Source organism: Globicephala melas, chromosome 11 (genome assembly GCF_963455315.2).
Source record: "Globicephala melas chromosome 11, mGloMel1.2, whole genome shotgun sequence".
Taxonomy (NCBI): Eukaryota; Metazoa; Chordata; class Mammalia; order Artiodactyla; family Delphinidae; genus Globicephala; species Globicephala melas.
The window spans coordinates 36530067-36557329 of record NC_083324.2 but is presented as its reverse complement, the minus strand read 5'-3'; the positions used below and the strand labels follow the sequence as shown (position 1 = coordinate 36557329).

The following is a 27263-nucleotide window of genomic DNA, read 5'->3' as shown; positions in this document are numbered from 1 at the left end:
GGGCTGTCACAGGCTCACAGGGCTGCCCTTGCCATGGTCTGCCCCTCTGGCTTTAAACTGCCAAACTCTAATAGGCATGTGGTCCACAATTCAAGATCCAGTGCCTGGTCCAATGTGCTTCCTAAAATCCCCAAACGTGCAGGAGTGACTCGTGCAGCATTAGAATCCGAGACCCAGCGTGCAGACAGAGCTGAAGGGGTAGGGGCCTTCAGGTTTGAGAGCTCCTTGGGCACGGTGGTGGTGCTCGTGGGCTCTCTGAGAAGCCAAGCCACCAAATCACTCACGAGGTACTACCGTAGAGCCCGGGAAGCCCGCAGGCAGGAAGGGTAAGAATACACTCCAAGTGTAGTGAAGAAAACCAAGTTGCTCAAGGTCTTTTTTGTTGTTTACCATCACCCATGGAAGATTCCACAGTTTGATAAGCCAAACGACATTTCTACAAAATGGGCTTGTGTTAGAAAGTCAGGCTGAGAGACCTGGGCCACAGCTGCTGGGGGGGAGCCCAGATCTGGCCCATCAAGCAGGAGCACGGCTCCAGAGTCCTCAGTGCCCCCCTAAGCTCCTCCCACCATGACAGCTATGCCCGCATTCCCACCCTCCTCCTGCTGCTGCAGCAGCCCCCTTTCTGGGCTCACTCCGAGGCAGGAGTTACTGCAGTGATTCTCAACTGGGAGCAATGCTGCTCCCCAGGAGACATTTGGCAATGTCTGAAGACATTTGTGACTGTCACAACTGGGGGCGGGGGATGCTACCGGCAGCTAGTGGGATGTTCCTAAACATCCTACAATGAACAGGATTTCTTTGGGCCAAGATTCATCTGGCCCAAAGAATCGACGTGCCGAGGCTGAGAACCCCTGGGTTGCTGGAAGGATGGTAATGTGGACAGAGCTAGACGGGTGGGGGCTCCCTGAACTTACAGCTCCTGGGCTCCCTGAGGAGCTGAGACACCCCGGCCGGCCACAGAATCGGTCACCAGTTACAGGGTCAAAGTTACAGGAAGCCCTGGTGCAGAATGGGCGAGACCATACTCGTCAGCTTGTCTTCCCAACTCAGGGGAAGACCTAGCCACTGAGCCGTGCTATACTGACTAGCTTGTCTCAGTTTGGGAAGACGAAAAAATTCTGTGTACGATGGTGATGATTGTTGCCCAACAGTGTGAATGTACTTAATGCCACTCAATTGTATGCTTAAAAATAGGCAAAATGGTGAATTTTATGTTACGTATATAAAACAAAACAAAACAAAACAGCCTCCCCAACTCTCCTCTTGACCTGGGAGTCCTGAGATCAGAGCAGCCCCTGAAAGGGTACACCAGTGGTACGCGTGTGTGGACATAGTGCGTCTGGAGGAGGACCTATAGGTCACGTCAGAGTCTCAAAGGGGCCTGAGACAAATGAGGAAAAAGTCCCAAACGGAGAATGATTTCAGCATTAACAAGTCAAGTCACTTCATAGGTTAGCAGAGGTCACCTACATCACACATGGGGTCCTCAGAGCCTGCGAGTGTATTCGGGTCCCATCGTGGAAACGGAGGCTTGCAAAGAGTGGGTGCTTTGCCTGGGGCCACACAGCCAGAGCCCACACCCCTTCCCCAATTTGAGCCCCACGTGGTGATGCCCACTGGGCAGAGGGCCTGAGGGGAATACGGGAACAAATGGTTTTCCTGAGCCCGGCTGATGGTTTGAGCACCCAGGCCCTACCCTGCCCTGTCCTGCTGGCTTTCCCCACCCCACATCCTTCATCCTAGATGATCAGGCCCCACAGCCATGGGAAGCAAGGGTGCCCCACACCCCGTCTCTGAGCTAGGGCTGAAGGGACAAGAGGCAGCTGGTCCAAGTTACTTTCTCAATAGCTACAAGAAAAGGAGTATGGGATTCTCCCCTTGCTGGTGATTACTAACCATTCCCAAGAGACAGGTGGCAGGACCCTCCCCCAGGGTGGGAAAGAGCTTCCAGGCAGCCCTCTGCCACCTGCAGTTTCTAGCTTACTCAACCCTGCTCAGAGGGACCAGCATGGTGGCTCCCCAGGTCCAGGCACCAGGCAGGCAACTAAGCCCCAGGTGCCTCCTCTGTGAATGAGAGCAGTAACTTTACCCACTCATCCTAATGAGGTAAGGAATATACAGGGCAGTACACGTAAAGGCCTCGGCAGGGCCTGGCTCGCCGTAAATACCCAAGAGACGGGAAGCTATCGGGGAGTGGGCGTGGACCCCAGAGGATCCCAACGCCACAGTTTGGAAGATGCCTTTCCAGGTGGAGATGACATGGCAGCAAGCACACCACCGTGCACCCCAGCCACCCCCTCCCCGCACCCCCAGCAAACCCAGACACTGAGGACCGGCCACTGCTTAACAAATGCGGAGGGAGAACAAAACCTCTGGGCCAAGGGCAACCCTTGGAAGAAAAGCTTTAAATCCCAACCTGGCCTGTTCCTAGAGGGAGCCCCAACACACAGGATGGGGTGTGGGCGGGGCAGGGCCCTCTGCTGGAGCCAAAGAAAGCCCCGGGATGGACTCAGAGGCTTCCTGGTTCTATTCTGGGCCAACCTTGACTTGCTGGGGACCTTGGGCAAGCCGCTTCCTGTTGTTCAGGCCAGTTTCCGCGTGTGGGAGAGGCCACACTGCCTCTAAGGTCCAGGAGGGAGAGATTTAAGCAGCCTGAGGCCACTGGAGCTTACAGCCCTCACAGTTCCACCTCCTTGGCTTCACCGTTTATTTTAGCCAAAGCTGAACGTGACCTTATTCAGTGAGATGGTATCAGTTATCTTTTTTCCCCCAAATATTTGTCCAAAAAATATTAACTATTTTAATTCAGGAACACTGAATGCCCTTTTACCAACAAAGGTACTAAAAATGGTTTGTGGCTGAGGAACTTCCTTTCCATGGTTAAAATAAAAAAAAAAAAAAAGGAAGTAAGAACAACAGGGCTGGGGCCCTTCCCATTTGTCCCAGCTGTGGCTTCAGGCCCCACACCCTCTAGGAACCCGACATCGAGCTCAAGGATCAGCAAAGGATGGGTCCTTCCTTTCCTCAGGCCTCAAATAACCAACGGCTTACAGCATGGAAATAGCCCCCCGCCAGACGGTACAGGGCCTAGGCACCCAGCAGTGTGCGCTAACAGCCTCTTCATGTCTTATGTGTTCATTCCAGATTTGAAACAAAGCACCACAAGCACTTAAGATTTTGGTAAATGATGAGATCTTACCAGGGTCTCTTCCCTGGGACCGGCCTAAGCCTGCAGCACCCCTACCACCCCCGAGCCCAGTGCTATTCACCACGACCCAGTCCACCAGTCATAGGGCTCAGGATATGCCTGTCAAGCCACTTACCAGAGTCCTGGAGGAGCTGGCCAGCGTGGCCGGGGGCCTCTGCACTCTTGGGACTTCTCCGTAATTGACAACATCAAAGTTACTCTTCCAAACCATTACCTGCCAAGACCAATAAGCACACAGAATCAGGGGGAGAAAAATCCCTTACCAGTCCTTCTCCATGGAGAAAATGGGCCCAGAGGCCACCCCCAAAGTTCTGGGCCAGTGGTGGGATTGTGATCCCCACCTGGCACCCCACTCCCTCTGGGACCTGCCCCATCTCTGAACAGGCCCCGAGAGGATCGGGTGCTCCACCAGGATGGAGAGTCACTATCACCACTGGGCCTCTGCACTGGCTGCTCCCCGGGCCTGGATGTCCCAGGCCCAAGCTCTGTGTAGCTGGCACTTCAGGCTGAAGTGTCTGCTCTAATACCACCTTCTCAGAGAGGCCTTCCCTGGCCCTCCTGCTGGTTGTCATCATAGCCCTCTATTTCTTTCCTTCAAGGCATCAGAGTCGGTATTTAGTTAATCTTTGTCCCTTTTCCTTGTCTACCATCTGTCTCCCCACTAAAATACAAGTTCCTTAGGGTGGGGGCCTGGCTGGCTTCACTGTGAGAAGTGGTTCAGGTACAGACTCCAGGCCAGATAACTAGGGTGAAGATCCTGGCTCCACCCCTTACTGTGTGGCTCTAGGCAAGGGACTCAACCTCTCTGTGCCTCAGTTTCCTCATCTGTGAAAAGGGAATGGTCATAGTTCCCACCTCACAGGGCTGCAATGAAACTCACAGGAGACAGTCTGGCACAGACACTGGCCCCCAGGGAGCAGTCGGTAACATGTCCATTATTCTACATCCCACTGAGGGGGGGATCTTCATGCCCTGAGGCTCCTCCAACAAAAGCTGGGCAAGAGCGCTCCCTGCTGGAGGGTGCGGGCCACCCGCGGCTGCACTCCTCTAGGGCCACTTCCAGGATGGCAGGAATTGTGAATCGTGGCCAGTAGTCAACTGAGGCCACAGAAAAACCAACGAATCCACATAGGATGGAAATTCAACGTGCCCTGGATGCATGACCCATCGGGACGCAGCCACGAGCCTGGTTCTTTGGGAGGCTGCTCGCCACTCCCAGAGCAGCACCACTGTTCATTGCTCCCCAACTGATGAGCATCTAGGGTCTCTCATCTGTCCCCTTTACAAAAAGAACATCGGCACACACCCCCTTGTTTATAGGGTCCTGTGTACTGCACAAGTCTAACTGCTGAATAGTCCTGAGCCGGGGAATGGCTATCAGGAATATGAAGAGAGAATGTCAAATGTCATTCCCAAAAGGCTCTCGGAGCAGACAATCAGAAGGCAGCCAGGGAGCTGACAGCAGCGGCTGCCCAAGCAGGGGCCAGGGTGGGAGAAGCCCTACTTCCTACCAGGTTGCCTCTTGTGCTATGTGAATTTCTTTTGCCAGGACTTTATTTATGGTGTGAATTTACTGTACTAGTTTCCCTAGTCTTCTGAGCAAGGAGCCAGGCCTCCATGCCCAGGGAAGGCTCAGGGGTTCCCTCTGCCATCCTCCTGCCTTGTGTGGTCAGCACAGGAACCGGTGCTGGTATGGGAAGATGCCTGCCATCTCTTAGCCGTGCTGTGCCTCCAACCGCCCTCTGCTTTACTGGCAGAGACTCGACCAGAATCGGTCCATCAGGCCGGGGCTGGCGCTCACTGGGAGGCCAGCAGCACTTTCCTGGGCAGAGCTGTGAGGCCCGGGAGCAGTGGGATGAACATTCTAGGTGACACACCAGGTCACCAGTGGCTCGGAACAGCCACCCCTTCCTCCCTGCCTCAGGGAAGTGTGGTTTTCTGGACAAGTAGCACTGCACCAGAACCCGGAGAGAGATTTCCAATGGGTGGACACTTCAACGGCCCTGGAGCCTCCCAGGTGCCAGACTCTGGGCCAGACCCCAGGGACAGGGTGTCCCGCAGGAGGCAGGTAACCAGGGCTGAGCAGTCTGGGCAGGAGGCACCAGGGCGGCTGACAGGGTGACAAGGCAGGACAGGACCTCCTCACACATGTCCTCGCTCCACAGCCTGGAGCTGGAAAATGCTGCCCCCTCAGACAGCACTGGAGCAAAGGACGGCAGACGACAGAGTGCAGGCTCTAGCGCAGGCTCCAGCTCTGCTGCAGCCGAGACGCGGTTTCCTCACCCACAGAACAGCTGAAGAGAAGGCTTGCCCCACGCGGCTGCCCTGAGGACTGAATGAGGGGTGACGCTCTTGCCATGTTGCCCTCATTACCAGGCCCGCAGTAAGCATCCAAGAGTTATCTAATTATTCACCTATAATCAGGAGAAAGAAGTTCCTAAAGAAACGTTTTAACTTTCTCACGGCAACAGTAACCCAGACTTCCTACCCACTCTGGTTTGAGCTGTAAGGGTTTTGAGATGCTGCCACGCGTTGGCACCTGCAGCACTCCTGCTCTGGGGAGGCCAGGGCCCAGCTCTGGGGGCCCCACCCCAAGATCCAGGCCTCAAGATTGCTGAAAGCCACCAAGGAAGCTGGTGAAACCCAGCCTGTCCATCCCCAAGACACCTCGGCCCCCTGTTCTGTTCTGCTCAGTATCAGGTGAGACCCCTCAAATCATTCTTTACTTACTTGTTCATCAGAACCTCCAGAAGCAAAATACTCCCCCGTTCTTGAAAAGGCAACAGTGGTGGCTGGACCCTAGGAGAACAAGCCAAAAAGAGCAAACATCAAAGGTCACTCTAGATTCTCAACGCACAGGAAGAAACCAGAAGCTCGTGAGTGAGAGTGGCAGCAGGACTCAGGGCTGAGCACCTCATCCAGCCCATGCCCTCCCTAACCTTTGGCGGAGGAACTGGCAGGTGCCCAAGCATGAGCACTACTGCTGAGACTCTGGTCCCAAGCACCACTGACAAAAGCCAGGCCGTGAGGTCGAGGGTTGGGCCGAAAGGAATGAGCAGGAAAGGCCACGCTGACAGCCCTACCAGACTGACATCACTGTCCTCACTTCCCAAGGAGTTAGAGAGGTGCACTGACCTATCGCAGGCCCAGCACTGGGGCCAGAACTAGGTCCCCCTGACCCAGACCATGCCCCCCCCCACCAACACCACACTGCAGCTGACCAGAGAAGCACGGAGCCCCGTGGAGGAGCCCACGAGCAGAGGCAGGGCACTTGGGGAGCTCAGGCGAACCAAAAGGCCAGAACCAGGGCAAGGAGGAGGATGGGGTGGGGTTACTGAAGGTGCCTGGGCAGGGGAGCAAAGTGACGTTTCCCTCTAACGGGCACATCACTTCCTTCATGTTGGGGCCTTGGGAGGAGACATGCCACTCTGGCTTCTCACGCGCTGAAGGTCCACTGAACTGTCCGAAGGGTGATGTCAGGCCTGCACCTGGCCGCACCAGTGCGCACGTTCAGGCTTGGGGCAGGGGGCACGATCTCCTGGTAAAGGGCGGGGGCTCTTCCCCACACGCCTGAAACCCATTGCAGAAAGATGCTCAGAGCAAGAGTCTGCTCGGCACACCACCACGTTAAAAGTTTGGCCAAAAGGAACCAGTGCTTCCTTTTGGCCAAACTGTTAATGTGGCAACACCTGGCATTCCCCAAGCAAAGCCAGATATAAGAGGTTCTCGCCTAGATGATGACAGCGCGGGCTCCATCAAAGGCCACCTCAGTTCCTCCAGAGCAGGACAGGGAGCAACAGGAGCTCCAACAGCAAATATGAGGGGCCTCCAGCAGCAGGGCTGACACAGCGGTGGACCCGTGGACAACAGGAATACTGGGAAGCACTTCCACTTGGTGGCAGAAAAGACTAGACAGGTTGTGGGCTGGAAAGGGACCCGACAACACGGAGCAAGGCCAGCTTCTGCCTGCCCAGAAGAGACAGGCAGGTTAGACAGAGCTGCCCCCTGGGCCCAGGCACACTGGGCAGGAGGCAGCACGTCTGCCCATGCTTCTGGAATCTACCCACGGCTCCTCCTCTCTGAGCTGCCCATAGTGGGGGTGATGAAGAAGTACAAGGGGCCCGAAGGGGCTGGGCTCACAGCAGCCCGGGGGTCCTCTGCAGCCATCCATCAGGACAAAGGAGATCCATTCTCACTGATGGGTAACAATGTCCACCTGCATAGCTGAGTGTGCAATACCAGGAGCACAGCATCACGGGCTGCAGGCGCAGGGCCTGGGGGTAGGATGGGAGCAGGTCATCTGTCACGCAGATACCCTCCCAGGCAGACAGTCACCACACACTGACAGGACTTAAGTGGGGGGAGGCAATTTCAGGTGACTTACTTGAGTCTTAGAAATCTCTGTAATTTCCCATACTTTGAATTTTTTAACGAGTATAGAGCACCGTTACATTAATACAAAAACAAAACAAAACTGTTCTCATTTTGAGGAAAAACAAAGAGGGAAGACAGAAAAGGGAAGGCACACAGTACGTGGAGTGTCAAAAAAGCCAGGCTCTCTGGCTGCCCAGAGCTCATTGAGGAATGGCAGGTTTCCAAGAAGTCACAGCAACTAAGGAACCAAACAAATATTCGTGGGTCAGTCTCCTTTCCTGTTGACACTCAACACCAGATGCCAAGCTGGGGACAAGATGTTAGAGGCCAAGCAGCAGCAGGACCACTGAAGAATGTGGCCGGCAGCCCAGTTTGGCAGGGGGATCAGGACCAGAAAGCAGGTGCTAGGAGCCCTCCAGGCAAGAAGAACTAGAGCCTTCCCCAGCGTCCAAGTCCCAGAAAACTCCAGGGAGGGCGCGAGCGACAAGGGCGCTCAGAGGAGCTCTTGAGCGTTGAGGTCTACAGTCCTCCCCAACAGTGCCCGTTTACCAAGAGGACTGCATGGCTCCTGGACCAGGTACCTCGGTGTTCCTGGAAAGAGTGGTTTCCATGAAGCCTCCTACCCATCCACCCTGGGGCCCACAGAAGCAGTCCAGGGCACTCAAAGCACAGCCCAGAGAATGGCTGGCCCTGGGCTCTGCTGTGGGCCAAAGTCATCATGGACTGCAATGCAGACTCGGCTCTTCACTGCTGACAATCTCCAACCCAACCCTTGGTGGGCCTTCGGGGCCCCAGACCACCCAGACCCCCAGAGACCTCACCAGGCCCTCTCTTCTGCCCTTCCCATCAGCACCCTGGCCCCACTGAACTGCTCGCCGCTCCACAAAACTGTGAGCTCAAGAAGGCCTCTTTCCGTGTTCTTTCTGCAGCCTCCTACATTGAGCTCTGAATTTGGTTATTTTTTATCTTTCTTGGTTTTAAATAAATTCATTTAAGGCTACAAATTTGCCTCTGACTGCCATCTTAGAGCTTGGATCCCCAAAGTTTCCCATATGCAGTATTTTCACTGTCCTTCATCTCCAAATGTTCCATTTCCACTGGGATTTTCTCTTTAGCCCAGCAGTTATTTAGAAGTGAGTTCTAGTTTCCAAACCCTGCGGGCTGGGGGAGTCTCCTTTATCACCGGCAGGGACCAGTTGTGATCAGGAGTGTTCTCTGAGACTGTCCCGCCTTCACAGTGGCTGATTCCTTTCAGTCAATTAGTCACTCTTGATGCATTCGTTCACCGGCTAGGGCCAGGCATGTGGCCAAGCTGTTTCTTCCCACAGGCAAGGCCCGGGGCCTCTGCAGCGCCTCCCGAGCAGGACTCCGAGCAGCAGCTCTCAGCTGGGCCCTCGGCAGCGTGGGTCTGACCTGCCCCTGATCGCCAGGGGTGCCCACCTGCCTGAGGCCCTAGTCCCCATCTGGCTCCAGGCCAGGTCCACTGGCAGGGACGCTGCCTAGCCTCAACCAGATCCTTCCCCCCTCCCTCTCTGGATCTGGCCAGTTGGAGCCTTTTGTGAGATGATCATGGTGAGCACGGTCCCCCACCTCTCTCTCCCCCGACCCAGCTGCACGTGGCCCTCGAGCTCAGCTGGACTCACACTCAGTCATTTCACCACACACCGCCTCTGCCTTGCCAACCTCCAGACCCAAGGGACCCATACTGGTTGGTTCCTTCACTCTCAAACAGCAAGGTGTCAATGGAGGGGGGAAAAAAAGGCAAAACAAAGGATGCCATGGTGTTTAGATCCCACAGCTCCTGACGACTCTCACTCCACAGCCCCTGCAGTTTGTCCAGACCTCTCCGCTGGCCTCACCCCCTCCGGTCTGACTCCCTGAGTCCCTGCACACCTGAACTTTGACCGCTGTGGCCACAACAGCTACAGGGGCAAAGGCCCAGCCAGGTACCCCCACCCCCACCATGCAAGGGTTTTGATATGTTTTTCACTGGCTGCCAGCGAACAAAAAGCAACGTCACACCACCTGCCCCACGTCAGAGGTAAAAGAAGAGCGGCCATCAGACAGATACACGGAGACCAAGGAGGCCTCTGGCATGGGTGCTCTGGACTCTGACGCCCGTGCTCAGGCAAAGACACCGCAACCCAGTCCACCAGGACGATTCTTCCACAAATCCCCGCGAGGGAGGCTTGGCACTCACGCGCTAGACCTGTTGTGGGCTGGTGCTTATGTCCCTTTGTGCGGCCCCACAGACAAGGAGCGACCACCTAGGCTGCTCCTGACCTTGGCCAAGGACACCCATTCCCAGCCCTGAACTCTGGGCTGCCGGCAGGGGACAGGGGGTCAGGCTGAGCTCTTGGTTACTTCAGTTGGAATAAGTGAGCTCCACTCCCTCTTAATGTCCCCTCACTTCTCCCGGGAGCTGCCCAACCATCCAAGGCAGATCTAAGCCTCTCAAGCAGTAAAGCGAGTCTCCAAAATGAACAACTATACAAGGGCCACAGGGCGCAGAGAAACGAGGTGGGAGGGGCCCATTCTGAGAGCTTCCTTCCTCCTGGGGCAGCCAGGGGCGGCCCACGTGCCCAGGCCGCTCTGTCCCCCTGCTGTCTCTCCTCCTAGAGGGCGAGTCCCCCTTGTTGCCACTTCCCCAGTCCCAGCCCCAGCCCCCAGCGTGGCACAAGCTACCAGTAGCATCGGCCGACCCCGTGCTCTGAGCCTGTGATTTCTCGACAACCGAGCACAGCCTCTCACACAGCTGCCCCGGGTTTGGGGCTCTGGGCCCTGGGTGATGGGTGCTCGCTCCACTGCGGGCCAGCTGAGGTTCGGGGAACCACGTGCCCACTGGCCCCTGTGCGGTTCAGTCACTCCACAGAGACACGAACGCCAACTGCACAGCCGCAAACACCAGATTTAACGCCCCACCCACGCCCCGCCTACCCTCCTCTCCCAAATAGCTCTGGGGACTAAAACCAAATGAGCATGTCTCGAGATTATGTTTCGGAAAATACAGAAAAATAAATCTGTATTTCTAGCACGATGCCCCCACATTTGCCACACAAAACTATGGGGGCCTTGCTCGGGGCGCAAGGCTTCGAAAGACAGCTGCCGTTGGTGGGAAAGCCCTCCCCTCTCCTGGTCTTCCCTGCGGCAAAGTGTGGGGTGAGCGGGGTGAGGAAGCTCCCGTGCAGCTGACGCCCTAAGTCTGTACAGGATCCAGCAAGAAGCAGGGTCTCCCTTTCCTCCTGCTTAACTGTCCCGGTCATGGCAGATCCCCACAGCAAGACTTCCCAGAGCCTCAGAGAGGGCGCTGGCACCCCTACCCAGCCCAGTGTCATCAGATACCCGGCCTGTCCTCCAGGAGTCAGGCCCTGGAAAAGACCCGATGGGCGGGACTAATAAAGGGCAACGGAAGCAGACCTGTAGACCAAGGCAGCAGCAGGCCGAACCCACTCAGGACAGCTGGTGGGGACAAGCTGTCGGGGAATCACTACAGCCCACCCACTGTGGGACGGATTTTAGGAGTTGTGTGACAAAAGAGAAGCCAGAGAGCAAGAGGATGTTCTGGGGCAGATGAGAACAACCCTCAATAAAATAAGAAGCCAGAGAAACCCTTCAGAGACTCTGTGGGTGAGTGGGAGGAGGGGAAATGGGTGAGCCCCATCCAGAGGGGGAGGGGCCGACGGCTATGGCCCTGTGCCCATCAGTGGCGTTAAGTCATCAGAGCCCCCTAATATGTACTCAGTTTCCTAACAAACATTACCCATCCATGATGCCAGGACCATGCCCATAAGAGAAACTTTAAACAGCCTTTTAAAGAGCTCTCATCTAGAACAGCATGGGGTCATTTTCCAAGAGCTGCGCAGACAGGGACCGGCATCTGTGAGGACATGTCTTCTCCCATTATGACAGACATGGGCGTCGTTCTTACAGAGGAGGAAAGGCTTGGCAAAGTCAAGGGCTTGCCCACTGTCACAGGCTAAGAGGTGGAGCCAGAATGGTTTGACCCCAACGTCCAAACCCTTTCCTCCCATTTGCGGTCCCCCAAGGCTCAGGTTTTTCTGGCTGAACAAGATGGAAGAGTGTCCACCATTTTTCTAAACCAGAAACAGGTGAGTACAAGCTGTTCATCCCTGGAAACGTTGGGGTGTTTCCTTAGAAAGCTGGGCATCAGACAAGGCTGTGAACCCTCCCCAACTGAACGTATCCAGCAGGTGGGCTCAGTCAAAGCAGCTGGCAAAGGTGACCGGTGCAGGCTCTTTTCCAGCCCAATCACTGAGAGAGAAATCACCCTGGTGTCCCCAGTGGCGGAGGAAGGAGGACAGTGCACCATATCCAGGCTGGCAGTGCCTGCCTGCTCTGTCCACTCTCCACCCGGATGGGCAGATCCGTCTGGAAGCAGAGGGCTACCCAACGTCTCAGCCCCAACAGGCTCCTCAGCCTGTCCCACCCCCCTGCCCTGGCAAAGGTGCCAGTGTCTGCTCGGCTTGAGTTTGGAAACCTGCCGCCCCTGCACAGCAGGGGTAGCAGGGCGGTGAGGGGCCAGGGCCCGTGTGGGGTTGGAGCCAGCAAAGGGCCTGCTCAACTCTCTGGCCTGTTCCCCAAATCACCTGGAGACATCCACCCTGTGGAAGCCTCTGAAGAGCCACACGAGCCCCAGCTGCAGCCGAGGAGCTGTTTCTGGGGTACAGCACACGTGGCGTCAAGCTCCCACGGGGCAGGAGCCTCACTCAGCCGCCAGCCACACCCCCTGAACGGCCCTTTGTGGCTCAGAGTCCCAAAGCCAGGACTGCAGGGGAGAAGCACCAGAATCCTTCAGGCTCACGATAAACTTGTAACTGCCGTCCAGCCCCAGCCCCACAGGTAAGCCGGCCTCACATGGGCCGATGGAAGTGTGACCAATCACATGCACGCCAGAGAACCACCAAACTGCCGGCATGGTCAGACTCCTGGGGGCACAAGCGGTCCTCAGTGCCAGCACGTGGGCCCAGCCCAGGAGACCCAGGCCACACTGGGTGATCCTGATCTCAGCTTTGCACTTGGCACGTGCCTGTCCTGGTGCCCCTGTGCCTTTAGGAAACAATGAGAGACTTTTGGCCTCAACTCGGGCAAGAGAGCTTCTACCCAACAGCATGGCCTCCCCTGACCCTTCCTCACTTTTCCCCCAGTGGGGCTGGCTCAGGCCGGCCCTCTCACAGAACACGGAGACACTTCCCTGCCACACACAGAGCCCCCTCTCCTGCTCAAGGTCTGGCTCCCCGCAGCACCAGCTCCCTGTGGCAGGCTCCTCTCGGCTGGCCTCTGACCCCTGGCCTGCACTATCTCTTCTCATAAGCGTGGACCTGGAGGCCTGAAGGGGTGGCTGCTCCACGTGGCAGAACAACTCAATAGCCCTCCCTCTACGGCTCCCTCGGGGCTATGCCTGAGGGCGGTTACAAGGAGGTCCTCCAAGTCCAAACCAAAGCTTCCTGGGGATCCCTCTCCTGCTGGACCAGAACGCCATCACCTAGCAGCAAGGCTGGAACACAAGAAGCTATGAGGCCCGCTGGCCTCCTACACAGACCAGTGATCTGAAAACAAGAGTGAGATCACAACTTCTAAAAGCCATACATATGAGGTCAACGGGTGTGGTGGAAACTGCAGATGTGGGTACTCATTCCAGGTCAACAACCCTAAGCTGCATGAGACCCCCTACAAGTCCAGATCATTCTCTGGACCTCAGTTCCCCCGCCAGGACTCAAAAGTGCTTTCAAATCTGTCTTCTCATCTGGAGGACAGAATCCCTGGGCATCTGGGACCACTTGGGAGCTGTGGGTGCCACAGGCTTCAGGAAGTGGCTGGTGACAGCTGTGTTTGGTGAGGCCCTCACTACCTCCTGGAACAGAATGTGGAAGCTCAAGTCACCAAGGAGTGCAGCTGTGCATCCTCCTGGAAGGACGGGACAGGGAGGGGACTTCATGAGTGGGGGAGCCTAAAAGGACCAGACACTGCACAGAGCATCTGGGCGGGGTTTCAGCCCACTCCTCAGCCCGTGGTGCAGGCCCTCTCCCTGTGGCTTGGCAGGGGCAATACATCCTCCAAAGGAGTCAATACATCCTCCAAAGGGGTGTCAAAGAACTTCTTCCTGGAGCTGAGCCACTCTGGCCCGACAGCATGTCACAAACCCTCATAGGTCAGGGACATTTTCGGAGCACACTGGCTCCCAGTGACAACACAGGCCCAACTTCCACAGACTTGTCCCCTCGGGGAGAGCAAAGCCGTCCCCGCTCCCGGCCCAGATGTCCGCCCACACTAGGTATCTGGTCCAGCTGGCGGACTGATTTTAACAACTGCCCGTATCAAGGTTGCTCAACCGCACTCTCCTTCCTTAGGAAGCCACCCTTAGCTGACTTTGAATCGCCCCAAACCCAGGGGCAGAGTCAGACCCAACAAGGAGACACAGCAAACCCTGGCAGACTGGGGCACAGAGGGGGGGCTCGGTTTTGCAGCTCCCCTCACACACACACACCACGTACTTGCCCTCCGACATCAGCCCAGAGACCAGACTCTTCAAGACTCTGTGCCCAAAAGAAAGCGCCCTGGAGGCAGAGAGGGCAAAGGAAGTGGGCCAGGTCTGCCCACGTGGCCCGCTGGAGAACCCAGCACTGAGCTGCCACCGGTGAGTGCACGGTGGTCTCACTACAGGTCTTGAGAAAGAGGAGGAGGAGAAAGGGAGAGATCAGCTCTCCAGGAAGAGGAGAGGGGTTAAAGCTAGCATGGGGCTCTGGCCAGCTCCTTCCTCCCAGAATCGGTCTGCGGAACCCCGAGGAAGCCAGGCCCTGGGGCTCCCACACCCTGCACCCCACAGTGGGGCTGTGTTATGGGTACTCCAGGAAGAAGAGCCCCTAAGACCCATGGCACACCAATGCTAAGTTTCTGTATTTGATAGGGACTTTGGGGGGTCGGAACAGAAACAAATGTGAGCCTCGCACTCCAACTCCCACTTTCATCTGAGCGGGGAGAAGCCTACCCTGCTTCACCCAACCCTCCAAGTACAACCCAAGACTCAACCTGCCTCTCCTGGTTTCCTAACACATCTCATGCCACCTCGGCTCTGCTGATGTCCCCAGAGAGTCCCCTGCTTCCCAGGCCATGAGCCCCAGGGGGTGGGACCACGACATCCATTTCATACCCCTGGTGCCCAGCCTGGTGAGCTGGAAAGCGGATGATGAATGGACAAATGGACGGCAAGATGAACGGAGGTGAGCTCGCTTCTCCTTCTTCCCCCTTCCTCTGGGCACTGCGAGTTTGGTGCCCTGAGGAAGAAGTGATTTCTGAAGCCATTTCCCGTTCTCCACACCCCCAAACCACCGCTGTCCCTCATCCTGTCTCCCACGTTTCCAGGTTCAACAGCAGATAGGCAACTGCGCGGTTTCTCTTGGCCCCTGTCTCACTTCTCTGGGAGAACAATGCCCACAGGTTTCCCATATGTGCTGATGCTGGGCCCGAACACAGGAATGGCCTTTTAGATGCCGCATTCAAGGCTTCTCAGGCTGAGAGGTGAGTCAGCTGTCTAAAGAACGTCCACAAGAAAGGAGAAAGTGCTCGGTGATCACTTGGTATGCACCTGCCCGCACGGTGTTTCTGTGCATTGCTTTTCCTTCATTTTCGTGGGAGCAGGAGAGGTAGCAGCGTTCATGTGGTTTTCAAATGCCCTCTGGGTTATAAGATCCGAAACTGGTTACGTGTGAATCTAAGTAACTACTTGCCAAAGGGCTAACAAAGGTGGCGCCCCCACAGGCTGACAATAGGAGCAGCGATCACGCCAGTGCAATGGCCATACGTGACACCTAGATGTGTCGACACCAGGGGAACAGGCCTGCTGGTCCTGCACACCAGACATTTCTCTGACAGAGGACCAGGGGTCACCATGGGCTGAGGGCAAGCGGCCTCCAGGTCCCAAGGAAGCAGAAGAAAAGGCCCATGCCCCCACTCCAAGCCATGGCCAAGGGCCCTTGTGCTCTGACTCAGATGGCAGTGGGATCCAGAGAGCCCTGGGCTAGAAGCCTCACACCTAGCTGCTGGCCCAAGAGACATGAGCACCCCAGGGCCTCCCTCAGCCCTCAAGAGCCTGTCCCCACTCTCCATCCCATCTGCCCCTGCTCATGGGTGGAGAAGTGGACAAACTGAAATGCTCTGGTCTCTGCACCTGTGACCCACTTGGGTGTGGCGACCACGTCCCAGCAGGAGACAGCTCAGCCATACCCAGGCTGGCTGCAGGGGAGAACCGCAAGCAGTCCACCGCCCACCGGGCCCCGTGCCCAGCTACTGCCCACATAGGGGGCCAGGGCACCGGATGTGTTGGTGAAAGATGCTCAGAGAGAAGGCCTCTCTCCCTCGTTTCAATTCTAGGAATTCCCCCATGAATGTGCAGGGAGATTTCCCTCCTTCACACCTGCCTCTGCAAGACACCTGTTGTTTCTGCCTCCAAAGGGCCCCAGGAGGCCTGATGGCAATTCAGGGCATGAGTTCCAGGGCTCTACTCAACTGCTGGACCAAGTGATGCCTGAGGTCACTGGGGACAGATTCCATTCAGCCCCTGGGAAAAGTCTGTCAACCTTGTCCAGAGGCCTCCGTTCCGACCCCCTACCCAACTGAACCCCTGTACTCCCTTCTCAGCTGCAGCACCAGGCCCAGCACTTCTGCCAGAGGTCACAGGTCTTGTGGGTGGGAAACCTGCTTCTGCACCTCACCCCAATGTGCAGGCTGCGAGGGGACCACAGAACCCCTCCATCGGGCTCCAAGGGAAGGGCCACCTCAAGACAGCGCCTCCCCCCCACTCCATGCTACTCAGCCCAGGCTGACGCCCTCACCTGATGCCCATGGAGCGTGTAGAGCAGCCGGCCCTCCATGAGGTCCAGGATCTTCAGGGTTGAGTCGCTGGAGGCCGTGACCAAGTAGTTTCCCGACGGGTGGAAGGAGAGGGCGTTCACCGCTGCACTGTGCACTGGAGGAAAGACGTCACTCAGATGGGCTGGGAGGCCCACGAAGCCAGAAGACAGGCCAGAAGGCTCGGCACAGGTCTGGGCCGGGGCGGCCATTGCCCAGAGCTGCTATGAAGAGCCCCACAAGGACCTCCCAGGAGAGCAGCACAAACAAAGGACAGGAGGAGACTCATCCAGAGATGAGGGCAGGCAGCGGGAGATGCAGGGCAGGCGGGAGCACGTGTGGCAAGGCCAGAGAGATCAAGCTATTCCTCCGCTTCTCTCTCCTCACCAAGCAGTCAAGCTAGAGCCGAACAGAGTGCTCAAACATAACGCTCAATCTGTCTCACATGCTGCTACGTCAGGGAAACCAAATGGAAAAGAAAACCCCTGGAAATGCCAATATGATGCCCCTGCCCTGGGGGAAAGGATGGGCATGGGGGCAGGCAAGAAAACAGCTTAAGACCCGCTCTCAGGAGCCAGTCAGGCCCGGGTTCCAATCCCAGCCTCCTGACTGACCCACCCTGCGACCCTGAACGAGCATCTTCACACACTGAGCCCGTTTCTCCTTCTGTGGCACAGCACCCACAAGTTAGGGTGTTGTAGGCATGCTGCCAGGTGAAGCCTGAGGCCTCTGTACAGAGTGAGCCCTGATGTCCCTTTCCGCTACCCCAGGCATCCCATGCTACTCCAGGTCCTGCCATTTAACCCACTCGACAGCTCAAGCCCATCCACGATTCTTCCCCACTGCTCCAGCCCAAGTCCCACCATCCATGCTGGTGTCCCTCGCTCTCCAAGATCTGGCCACACCAGCCCTGTCAGCTCCCTGGCTGTGGGACCTTCCCAGCCCTTGTTCTCCCTGGCCCGGGAAGACTCTTGCTCGCCTCTTCCCTAGACCCTGCAGCTCACTCACTGCTCAGTCACCTCCTCAGGGAAGGCTCCCCTGACCTCGCCATCAGGGTCACCCCCTTGTGGTCCCTCCTGAAGCACCGTGAGTCTCTTCACAGCAGGGTTTTTACATTTATGTGCAGCTATTTGGTTCCCGGCTGGGTCCCCCATGAGACCATGTGCTCCATCAGGCAGGGGGCTGTGTTGGGTCCTTGGCTCCTGGCTCAGTGCCTGACACTGAGCGGGACTCAAAAAGCAGTTGGTCAGTAGGTGAACTGGACCAGGCAGGCCACATGGGGACATCAACGTAGAGTAGCTGCTGAGGAAGACCCAGGTGCCTTTGTACCCATTAACACAGGCCTCGTGAGCAAAACCACAGGGGCTAGGATAACCATGACCCCGCCAAGTCAGAACTGCCACAAACATAAAGGCAAACTCTAAAATCAACCCCTCATCCTGGCACCGTGAGACTGCAAGAACCACTGCTGGACCAGTAAACACACCCACCATGAAACGGCCCTCAGTAGAGCTGACAGAGGTACACGGAGCCCCTCAGACACCAGGTCAGCCGATGTGCAGACATGTCGGGGAGTGTGGATTCACGTTCCCAAGCATACTTAGGGGAGACACTAGGGCTTTACATAATACGATCTTTAGGTCTAAACACTCTCTCTCTCAGCACCAGGAACTCCAAGAGACGGCCTGGAGTGGGGCTGATGGGGTCTCCAGAGCCAGCTCCTGGAGGCGGAGTCCAGAGCCCCACGGCCAGACGCTCTCCCACACTCAGGGCCATGAGGCAGAGGGCGGCACCCTCAGTGTTTACCAGAAATGGGGGCATGGAGAGGAGAGAAAAAAAGCCAGAGCCGACCCCAGCAGAACTGAACAGGCACCGGCCACAAGCAGCAGCAGAAAGAACGTTAGTGGCGCACAGGGTGTGCCCGTGACTCCCCACGTGTGGGGGGCACACCCACGTGTGCAGACCCAGAGGAAGGTGTGGACAGAAGCTCCAGACACAGAGCAGGGGTGCCCTCTGGGGAGGACAGGAATAGGGGGACTTCTAATTATTACTCTACGTACTTCCAGAAAATATTTTTTTAGCATTAGAATATAGTCACTATTATTATACAACTGAGCAAATGATAAAAAGTGAATCCTTCCCTCCCCCCAAACGAGTGTGTCACGCCTGGGGAGGAGACCCAGGCTCTGCAGGCACTTCAGGCTGTGCTTCTATAGGCTGCGAGCTAGTGTGTGCTCCTGAGGGGCTGGCTGTGCTCGCCAGAATGCTGGTTCACACTCACGCTGATGAGTGGGGGTGGGAGACGGGCACAAACACTGTGAGATCCCCCTGAGGAGTCCCGCCCACCTCTGACCCCTCAGCCCACAGTAGGACAGCTTTGAGAGGCAGCTGCCGTCCATCTATCTCACCACGCCCCAATCTCCCCTTGGGCCTCCTTAGATGCTGCTCCTGGCGCATTTGCCTCGCTGAGCCTGGAGAAGGGCGCGCTATTCTTGCTTCTGCAGCTCCTGGCAGCCTGTGCTGGCATGAACGCCCCCCAGCCCCTCCCCGAGACAAAGCTGGCAGGGGACAGCCAGCAGCAGCGTGGATCGGGGGAGGCAAGCTCAGGAAACACAGGGCTTGCCCAGCACCAGCAGGGCGGCAGGGGCAGGGCGTGGTTACCAGCCAGGTTCTCCCACCTGGTCAAGCCCACCCAAGGGAGGGAACCGCCGCCCATCCCCCCAACCGGCCCAGGGAGGGGTGCCCGAGGCCCTGCTCCACTATTAATGGCAGAAATAGCTAAGGCCTCTTGGCTGGGGTAGAAATATCTGGAACCACTTACTCCAAAACAGGGCTCAGCCTGGCAAGCCAGGCTTTTGGGAATGTGCCAGCCCCACCTTTCCCCACTCGCTCTCCTGCCTCACCCACCGGCCCCACCAGCCTGGAGCAGCCTCTCTGGCTCTGCCGAGGGTGGGGCTGTACCAGGGAGGCCTCATAGAATCAGCCCTGCATGACAGTCTCCCACGGAGGCCCGGCTGCCGCACGAGGGGGTGAGCCTCCCGTCACGAAGCCCTGAGCAGTGACGGCACACAAACAATCCACTTTTCACCAAGCTCAAAGTTGCAGGCCCTCTGCCTATCTCCATGGCAGACATGGGTGACAGCTGATGGCAGGTTGCCATTTGGGCACGATGTGGGCTACACCCCACCCCCACCGTGACCCCAAAGAAGGGACTCCAGCTCAGGGTCAGAGATGTACCAGCGTCAATGTTCTATAGGTCACCAGGATGCCAGGGAGGGTGGGACTGAGGCCACTGCAGACCCTGCCCCCAAGTACTGGGAACGGGCCACAGCCTGCGGGCAGCAGGTGGCCTAAGGAGAGACCTGGCTATCCACAAGCTGCCCACACAGCTCTGCTTGTAGAACCCTCAGCGAATCTGGCCCACTGCCCAATGGGTTCCAAACTGGCCATGGGGCCCACAGAGACCCACAGGTGTCCAAGGTGCCCAAGCAGGAGGTCTCCTTCTGGGGCAGGCCATGCTAGCGCCGAGCCCCACCACATGCCCACAAGGGGCTCGCTCTGCCACGGTGGCCTCTCACAACGCACAACTGGCATTACTAGTGACACAGTGGCTGTGGGCTCACAAGAGGCTATGGGTTCACACAGTGAAGGTGCCCTGACACCAGCAGCAAAGGACACTCCAAACAGTCATCTCGCGAATGTCGTAGGAACACCCGCTCAGGGATGGTGGGCGAGAGCTGCTGAGTTGGCCAGAGCAGGTGGGACGGTGCACTGCCTCCTGATCAACCCTTTCGGTCTCCAAACGCCAAAAAGGGTGCAGGCCTGCCCTGCTGGTTGCACAGCGGCTTTAAAACCCTCCGTGACCATGTCTGGGGTAGAGAGGGGGTCCAGGGACGTGCTAAGGACCAGTGGACAGAGAAGCTGGGACTCTGAGCTCTAACTGGAGTTTCTGGAGAGAGCTAAGCCAAGCCCTCTTGGGGGCCTCAGGCAAGTAAATGACTAGAATCAACACGGTGAGAGGAAGCCATAGCTTCCCAGCTGCTTGACCTGGGCAAGCCTCATACACCCCATCTGTGAAATGGGGAGTAGCCCCGCCCTGCTGACCACTCAGGCCTGTCCCTGGATAATGAACCCGCACGTGCCTGGAAACCGCAAAGCACATTAAGGGATCCGGGACAGAGCTGCTGCTGCTCAGATGTCTGAACAGTCTTAATGTGGGCTCAGAGCATACGGAGCCGAACCCACCTCCGTGGGGACTGGCACTCGCGGGGCTCCAGTGCCCCACCAACTCCTTGCTGAATTGGGAAATCAGAACTGCTCCCTGCAGTGATAGGCCAGAGCAAGAAACTCCTCGCCTGAGACAAATGGTGCCAGCTGCCTGCTGTAGCCCAGAGTGATGCCAACAACCCAAAATGGGACCAGAAGTGCCCTCCACGGAGCAAGACCATGGCGGCTGGCCACAGGCTGGCTGCGCTTGCTGGTCACACGTTTGCAGTATCATGAACCAACTTCTCTCAGGAGAGCCCAACAGCCTTATGCGCCCAAAGCCCAATCAGGGAAGACACTGGATGTCACTGTCCTTAAACACTTCTCCCTGGGTGTCCTAGGGGTCAGGGACAGAAAACAGCTCAGGTGCCTGCTACTGGGGGGCTGGGAGCCCTACTTGGGCAATCAGCTTCCCAAGAGATCCCCTGGCACCTCTTCTGGGTGGGGGGACAGCTGCTACTCAGGGGCTAGGAGGGTCTCTCAGGTAGAAGGTTCTGCCACGGAGCTCTCTAGGGGAGCTGCTGAGCACACCTGACCAGGTCCCTCCCCAGCAAACAGGGTGAGGGCTGTCCCCCCCAACCAAGGAGCTCAGACCTGCCAGGCTCTCCTTGAGCCCCGGAGGCTGAGCCCAGAGGTGGTGGGATGAGTCTGCTGCCTTGTGAATACCCACCGTGTGCCATGCATTGGGCAGGGAGCTCAGAGGGAACCGGGTTATTTATGGGGTACTCCAGGCCCCCTGAAGCCTCTGGTCTCTATTAGGGGTGGCTTAGGAATAAGATGCTGCAGGCTCGCTGAGTGGCTCTATCACAAGAGGAAAGGACAGCAGCAAAAACAGACTGAAATCTCACTGTGGAGCCTGTCAGCCTCATGCACCTCAGGTCCCCTCAGGACTTGACCTCTGATGCTGTCCGAGTCCACCCCCACCCCTGGGCCCTGCCAGTCACTGATCTCCCACCCCCACCCACTGCCAAGCCTACTCCCCCAGGAATCTCTCCCCAGCACCCTCCACTCTCAACTGCTCTGCATCATGCCGCCCCCTGACCACCCTCTTTAGGAGACCTGCTTTCCTTCAGTCCCCTGGCTCTGCTCTCCTCAGCCCTCCATCCCGGTTTTCTAAGCGGGCTGCCCCTGCTCACTCTGGCTGCTTGTGGACCTTTTTCTTCCACAGCCCCTCAATCACAGGGATGCAGGGTGTGGCCTTCTCACACCCCAGATCCCTAGGCCCAGCTGGCCCCTCCACCCCATAGCATCAGCTTCTGCCTCTATTCAATCTCCAAAACCCACCCCCTGGGCCTGACCCCTGCCCCACTCTGATGCCCAGCTTTCACCCGACATCTGGCATTAACAGCCCACCCACCAGTCACCTAGGCACGTGGCTTCCTACCCAAGCAGGCTCTCAGCACTGCTGTCCTCTCAGATGCCCCTCACCCTTTCACCTGTCCCAGCACTTCCAGCCAGGCTGCATCTTCGGGACCCTGGGCTAGAGCGTGGCATTCAAGGCCGTCCCCTGCAGGCACCTGTTGCTGCACCTCGCCAACACCAGACCTAGGTTCCTGATCCATCACAGGTGGGCCTGGACTCTCCCAGGGTCACCTGGAGATTCTCTTCACCAGTATCAAGATTTATGTGGTACAAACCATGTACCCAGTAATGTATTGTAATCCTCATGTGGATTCTCCCATCAGATCCTCACAAACCCCATAAGGCAGGCTACCACCAGCCCTTCACAGACAGGAAACAGAGCCCGTACTCCTAACTACTGCTCTGCCTCATCACCTCCCTTCCCGTCTCTCCCTGTGCAAGTCCTCCCTCATGACCCCACACTCAGAGGTGGCCTTCCCGCCCAGCACTCCTCTGCACCTCCCACCTTCTGCCCAGTCAGCTATGCAGATGTACCCAGTCTCCAACTCAGGCCTGGCCCAGAGCAGGAGGAGAAAAGCCTCTGAGTGTGAAGGAGAGGAGGGAGAGGCGTGGTCTCCAAGTAGAGGGCAGACCCTGCTGGGGCTCTGTTCAGGAAGCCTCTGTCTGAAACAGCATCAGTGACAAGCCCCAGGACTCCCTGTTGAGGAAAGAACCATTCTCATGGCTGGCCCCTGCCACCTAGTGGTGGTGTACAGTACTGCAAGCCTGGACCAACTGGGCCCACCTTGCTGGGAGACCAGACCTCCTGACTGAGACTCAGCATCACTGTCATTGTCACTAACACTGTGCCTGGTTCCTGTTTTGTGTGAGGCACTCTGTAAGTTCTTGTCATGGACCAACTCATCACCCTCCCAACATCACCTAAGAAACAGGCCTTATCATTGTGCCAGGGGCCCAGAGAAGTCAAGTAACCTGCTCAAAGTCACACTGCTAAAAATGCTGAAGCTGGGTGCAGAGCCACCCTCCACCATGTGCTTTTCAAGACCAGGATCCACTCCCCCTTCTTGGAAGATCTGTTCCTTCAGTTACCCCAAGAAAGTCCTGGCCTCAAACATCTGAGAATTGGAAGGGCTTGTGGGGGGTGTTAAGGGGAGAGCTCTGAATCCCACGCCCCACACTTTTCTCCAGATATGTCCTTCCCATTTTCAGGTGTGAATTTTGGAAGTGAGCCCATGGACTTGAAACTTAATCCCAAGTCAACAACCACAGTTCTTTACACAATGCCAGCTCTGACTCTCCCTGGTCTCAGCCCTGAGCCCCCAGGCCTGCCCACCCATTCTGCCCCCTGCACAACTCCCAGTTGATGGTGACTCCCTCACCAGCTCCCTTCCCTGGGCCCCATCCCCACAACTGGGGTGACTTAGGACTCTGCCCAGTCATACCTGCTCTGAGGCCAGTTCCATATCCCAGTACCTTCAGCTCTCTCATCGTAAGCTCACCCAAGTCTGCCCCCACTCCCACCTCCCTCCTGCAGCCCAATACCAGCCCACGTAGACAGCCCGCCGCCCTGCCTTCCAAGGGCTATAATTAAATATATATATAAATAAGGGGGCACAGCACCAGGGCTGGCTTCCAAGCCTGGCCCCCTACCAAGTCGACCCTCCATATGGCTCATGGCTCCACATCTGTGGAGGACACTGTGGAACCAGAGGTGGCCAAGGTCCCACCAACACTGACCTCTTTTGACAGATCTGTCTCCTTCACCATCTCCAGGGCTGTCACCTTGGCCCTGGAGGACAGAGCCTCCATTACAGGGGGAGGTGAGTGGCACGGGCAGCCCCTGAGAAGTGCCCCTCAAGAGGAGCCCTGGCCAGAGCCCCACTGAGAGCCCCCATCTGGACCGCAGTGTGCATGAGGTTCTGCCACCTCGTAAGTGGGCACCAAAGGGCTGGTGGATGCCAGTTAGCACCACGCTCTATCTCCAGGCCAAGGTTCCAGGACAGCCACGCCATAGACTACCCACCCCTGAAGATCCCAACAGACCCAGGACTCCCCCCTAACCCCAAGCCAGCCACAGCTGTCCTCAGGCCCATTTAAGCCCCACAGCCAAGAGCCGGGCACCCGGCGTGGCACAGTCCCACTGCAGCCGCTCGGGGACACTCACACTGATAGTGCTGCAAGAGCCGGTGAGTCCGCACGTCCCACACCTTCACCGTGTTGTCCATGCCGGCGGCGGCGATGCACGTGCCGCTGGGGTGGAAGTCCACGTAGGTGACAAAGCTGGAAAGGGGGCCACCGCATGCTGTAGGAGGTCTGCCCCGGCTCAGAACAGACCCCCAAACATCCAGCACATCCCCATCCCCACACACCTGCTCACACTCTTCCCTCAGCCCAGAATACCTCCCTATTGCCCTGTATCTTTACCAGGCGGCCAAGGGAGAACAAGAAGGAGAGGGTGAGAACAGAGGCTAGCAGTGACCTGAGGGGCACTTACCAGGGAGCAAGTCTCAGCACCAACTTCTAAATGCGAGCAGAGAAAGTGGACTTCAGACCAAAGGTCAGCCAGCTGCTCGGGTGCTTTCAGTTAGAGCTGATGCCCCTACCAGAGCAGGAGGCAGGGCAGGCCCTGCCACCTGAGGCCCAGACATCAAGGGCCAGCAGGGTCCCAGAACCACTGGCTCACCTATTTCTAGAAGACAAGCCAAGGGCCCTCGACATACTCATATGTGACACCCAGGCTGGTATCGTGGCCAGTCCTCAGGAGGGACCCTTACCTGGGGCTCCCAGCCTAAGAAGGGGCAGACGCTGAGGTTCATCTAGGAACCCAGATTGGGTGGGTCCCTGCTCAAATGCAGGCTCATCCCTCTCAGTGATGCGGCATGATATGAACAGTCACCATCCACTACAAGAACCTGATTAGCCTTTCATTTATAAAGTCATCACCAAGGAGAACATCCTTTTGGGGGTCTGGGTTCAACTTCTTTAGACAGACGTGTCACAATTTTGAGAACTAGAAAGTGAAGGGAAAAGAGAGGCCTCGAGAGTTTCATGCCTTTATCTTTATCTTTATTCCTGTCCTGCCCCTAGGTTCTTCATAAACATTTTTTTTTTTTTTTAGATTCCATATATATGTGTTAGCATACGGTATTTGTTTTTCTCTAAAACACAGACGTAGAGAATGGACTGGAGGACACGGGGAGGGGGAAGGGTAAGTTGGGACAAAGTGAGAGAGTGGCATGGACATATATACACTACCAAATGTAAAACAGCTAGCTAGTGGGAAGCAGCTGCATAGCACAGGGAGATCAGCTCGGTGCTTTGTGACCACCTAGAGGGGTGGGATAGGGAGGGAGGGAGGGAGACGCAAGAGGGAGGGGATATGGGGATATATGTATACATATAGCTGATTCACTTTGTTATACAGCAGAAACTAACACACCATTGTAAAGCAATTATACTCCAATAAAGATGTTCAAAAAGAGTTTCGTGCCTTGAGGTTAAGCACTCTTACTGTTTGTGGGGATGGGGATGAGGCAGAAACTTCCACCCACAAGCGAAAAGATACAGAGCCAGGGAGCAGCAGAGACATGGCGGTGGGCCCCAAGTGCCGCCACTGGAGGCCACTAGGGCCTCTTCGAGCCCAGGTCTATGCTTTTCTCGAGCGCCTACAGGTGGAGGACAGGGTCTGGGGACTCACCTGCCGTGCTCACAGTATGAGTGGACACACTCCCGGCTAGTCTTGTCCCACACCTTGACAGTCTTGTCATCACTGGCAGACACGATGAGCCGCCCATCCGGGGAGAACCTGAACCAGGCGGGGCACAAGTCACATCACCAGTCAACAGACATCACGGGCACCACACACCATCTTCCACAGTCACCCTTCCTGAGCTGCCCACCACCTGACCTCAGGAACCCACCTGGGCCACATGCCCTGCTCTGACCCTGAGTGATCCTGGGCAAATGCCTTTCTCTCTGCAAGATGGGTCAGAAGGGTGCCTACCTCCTGGTAAGCAGGTAGGCAGTAGCGTCGCACACGAGGCCCCCAGCACTGCACATGGCAACATGCGTGCTGACTGCTGGTACCTGGCATCATTATCCTGTTCCCAAGTGCCCTGAATCCACATCTAACTCTGAGAATGGGTCAGCAAAACCAACCTGCTAACAAAAAAGGAGTGGAGGTTCTGGGGACCCACCACCAAAGGCCTGGTGTGAGTTTAACACTTGTTTGCTGGCGGGGCCCCTCCTATTCTCAGGAGCCCAATGGTGAGGGCCTCTCAGAGTAATCAGGGAGCTCCCAGGACAGAGGAACGAGGGCCCTGGAGAACAAGTAACTTCATGGGGTCCCCAGAAGAACACAGCTCAACAGTCCTCAACCTCTGACTCCCATGGTTTCCCAGTGTCCCCCAGACACCCCATCCTCTTCCTCCAGGGCACAGAGATTCGACACGTGAGATCTCTGTTGAAAGGAACAGAATAAGCTAGAAGCAGGCACAGCTGTGTCCGCAATTCTTAGACCTTGAAAGGTGCTTTGAATCAGCTGGCCCCCATCCCCACGGCACTGGCCCCCACACCAAAGGGAGAACCGGCTTCCAGACCAACCCCTCTCAGAAGCCTGGGCCCCCATCTGGCAGCTCTGAAGCAAAATCAACCTCTGAGGAGCAGAACGTCCTCAGAGGAAAGTAGGCAAGGCTTAGTGCCAGACACTCAGCTTCCAACCCCAGCTCTGCCACTTACTCCCAATGTGCCCCACGGCAAGATACTACACTATTCTGAGCCTCAGTTTCTTCATCTGCAAAATGGCAACAATGCCACCTACTTGCGGGACTGCCATGAGGAGTTAGAAGAAAACGTCTAGTGGTGGTACTGACGTTACCTTGTTGTTGTTGCTATTGCTAATAAGTGGCCCCTGATGACTCACCTTGGGCTGCATCAGCACAGACATCGGGGTCAGTCGTGGCTGACAACGGACTAACTTACTTGTCGTGCATTAGCTCAGTGAAGCTTGGACAACTTACAATGTGAGAACTATTACTGTTCTTTTTCACACATACGGAAGTTGAGGTTCAGGAAGATAAAGAGTGGCTAATAACTTGTCCAAGGTCATGGTGCTAGCACCTGCCAACTCCTCTGTGCCCTCCAACCCCCGGGGTCCCTCCAGTGGTCTCCAGGTAGGACACTACTC

General features: G+C 56.7%; 1 protein-coding gene across 2 annotated transcripts in view; it reads right to left on the bottom strand.

The window, feature by feature from the left end:
- Window positions 1–27263, bottom strand: part of POC1A (POC1 centriolar protein A) — a 95146-nt gene that overhangs the window by 44009 nt on the left and 23874 nt on the right. For both annotated transcript variants that reach the window (XM_030867339.2, XM_060307812.1), the window contains 5 exons: window positions 25776–25883; window positions 24243–24358; window positions 16435–16568; window positions 5942–6010; window positions 3327–3425 (listed from right to left, as the gene is read on the bottom strand). In XM_030867339.2, the coding sequence (XP_030723199.1) occupies window positions 3327–3425; window positions 5942–6010; window positions 16435–16568; window positions 24243–24358; window positions 25776–25883 (526 nt within the window). The remainder of the gene's footprint in view (window positions 1–3326; window positions 3426–5941; window positions 6011–16434; window positions 16569–24242; window positions 24359–25775; window positions 25884–27263) is intronic.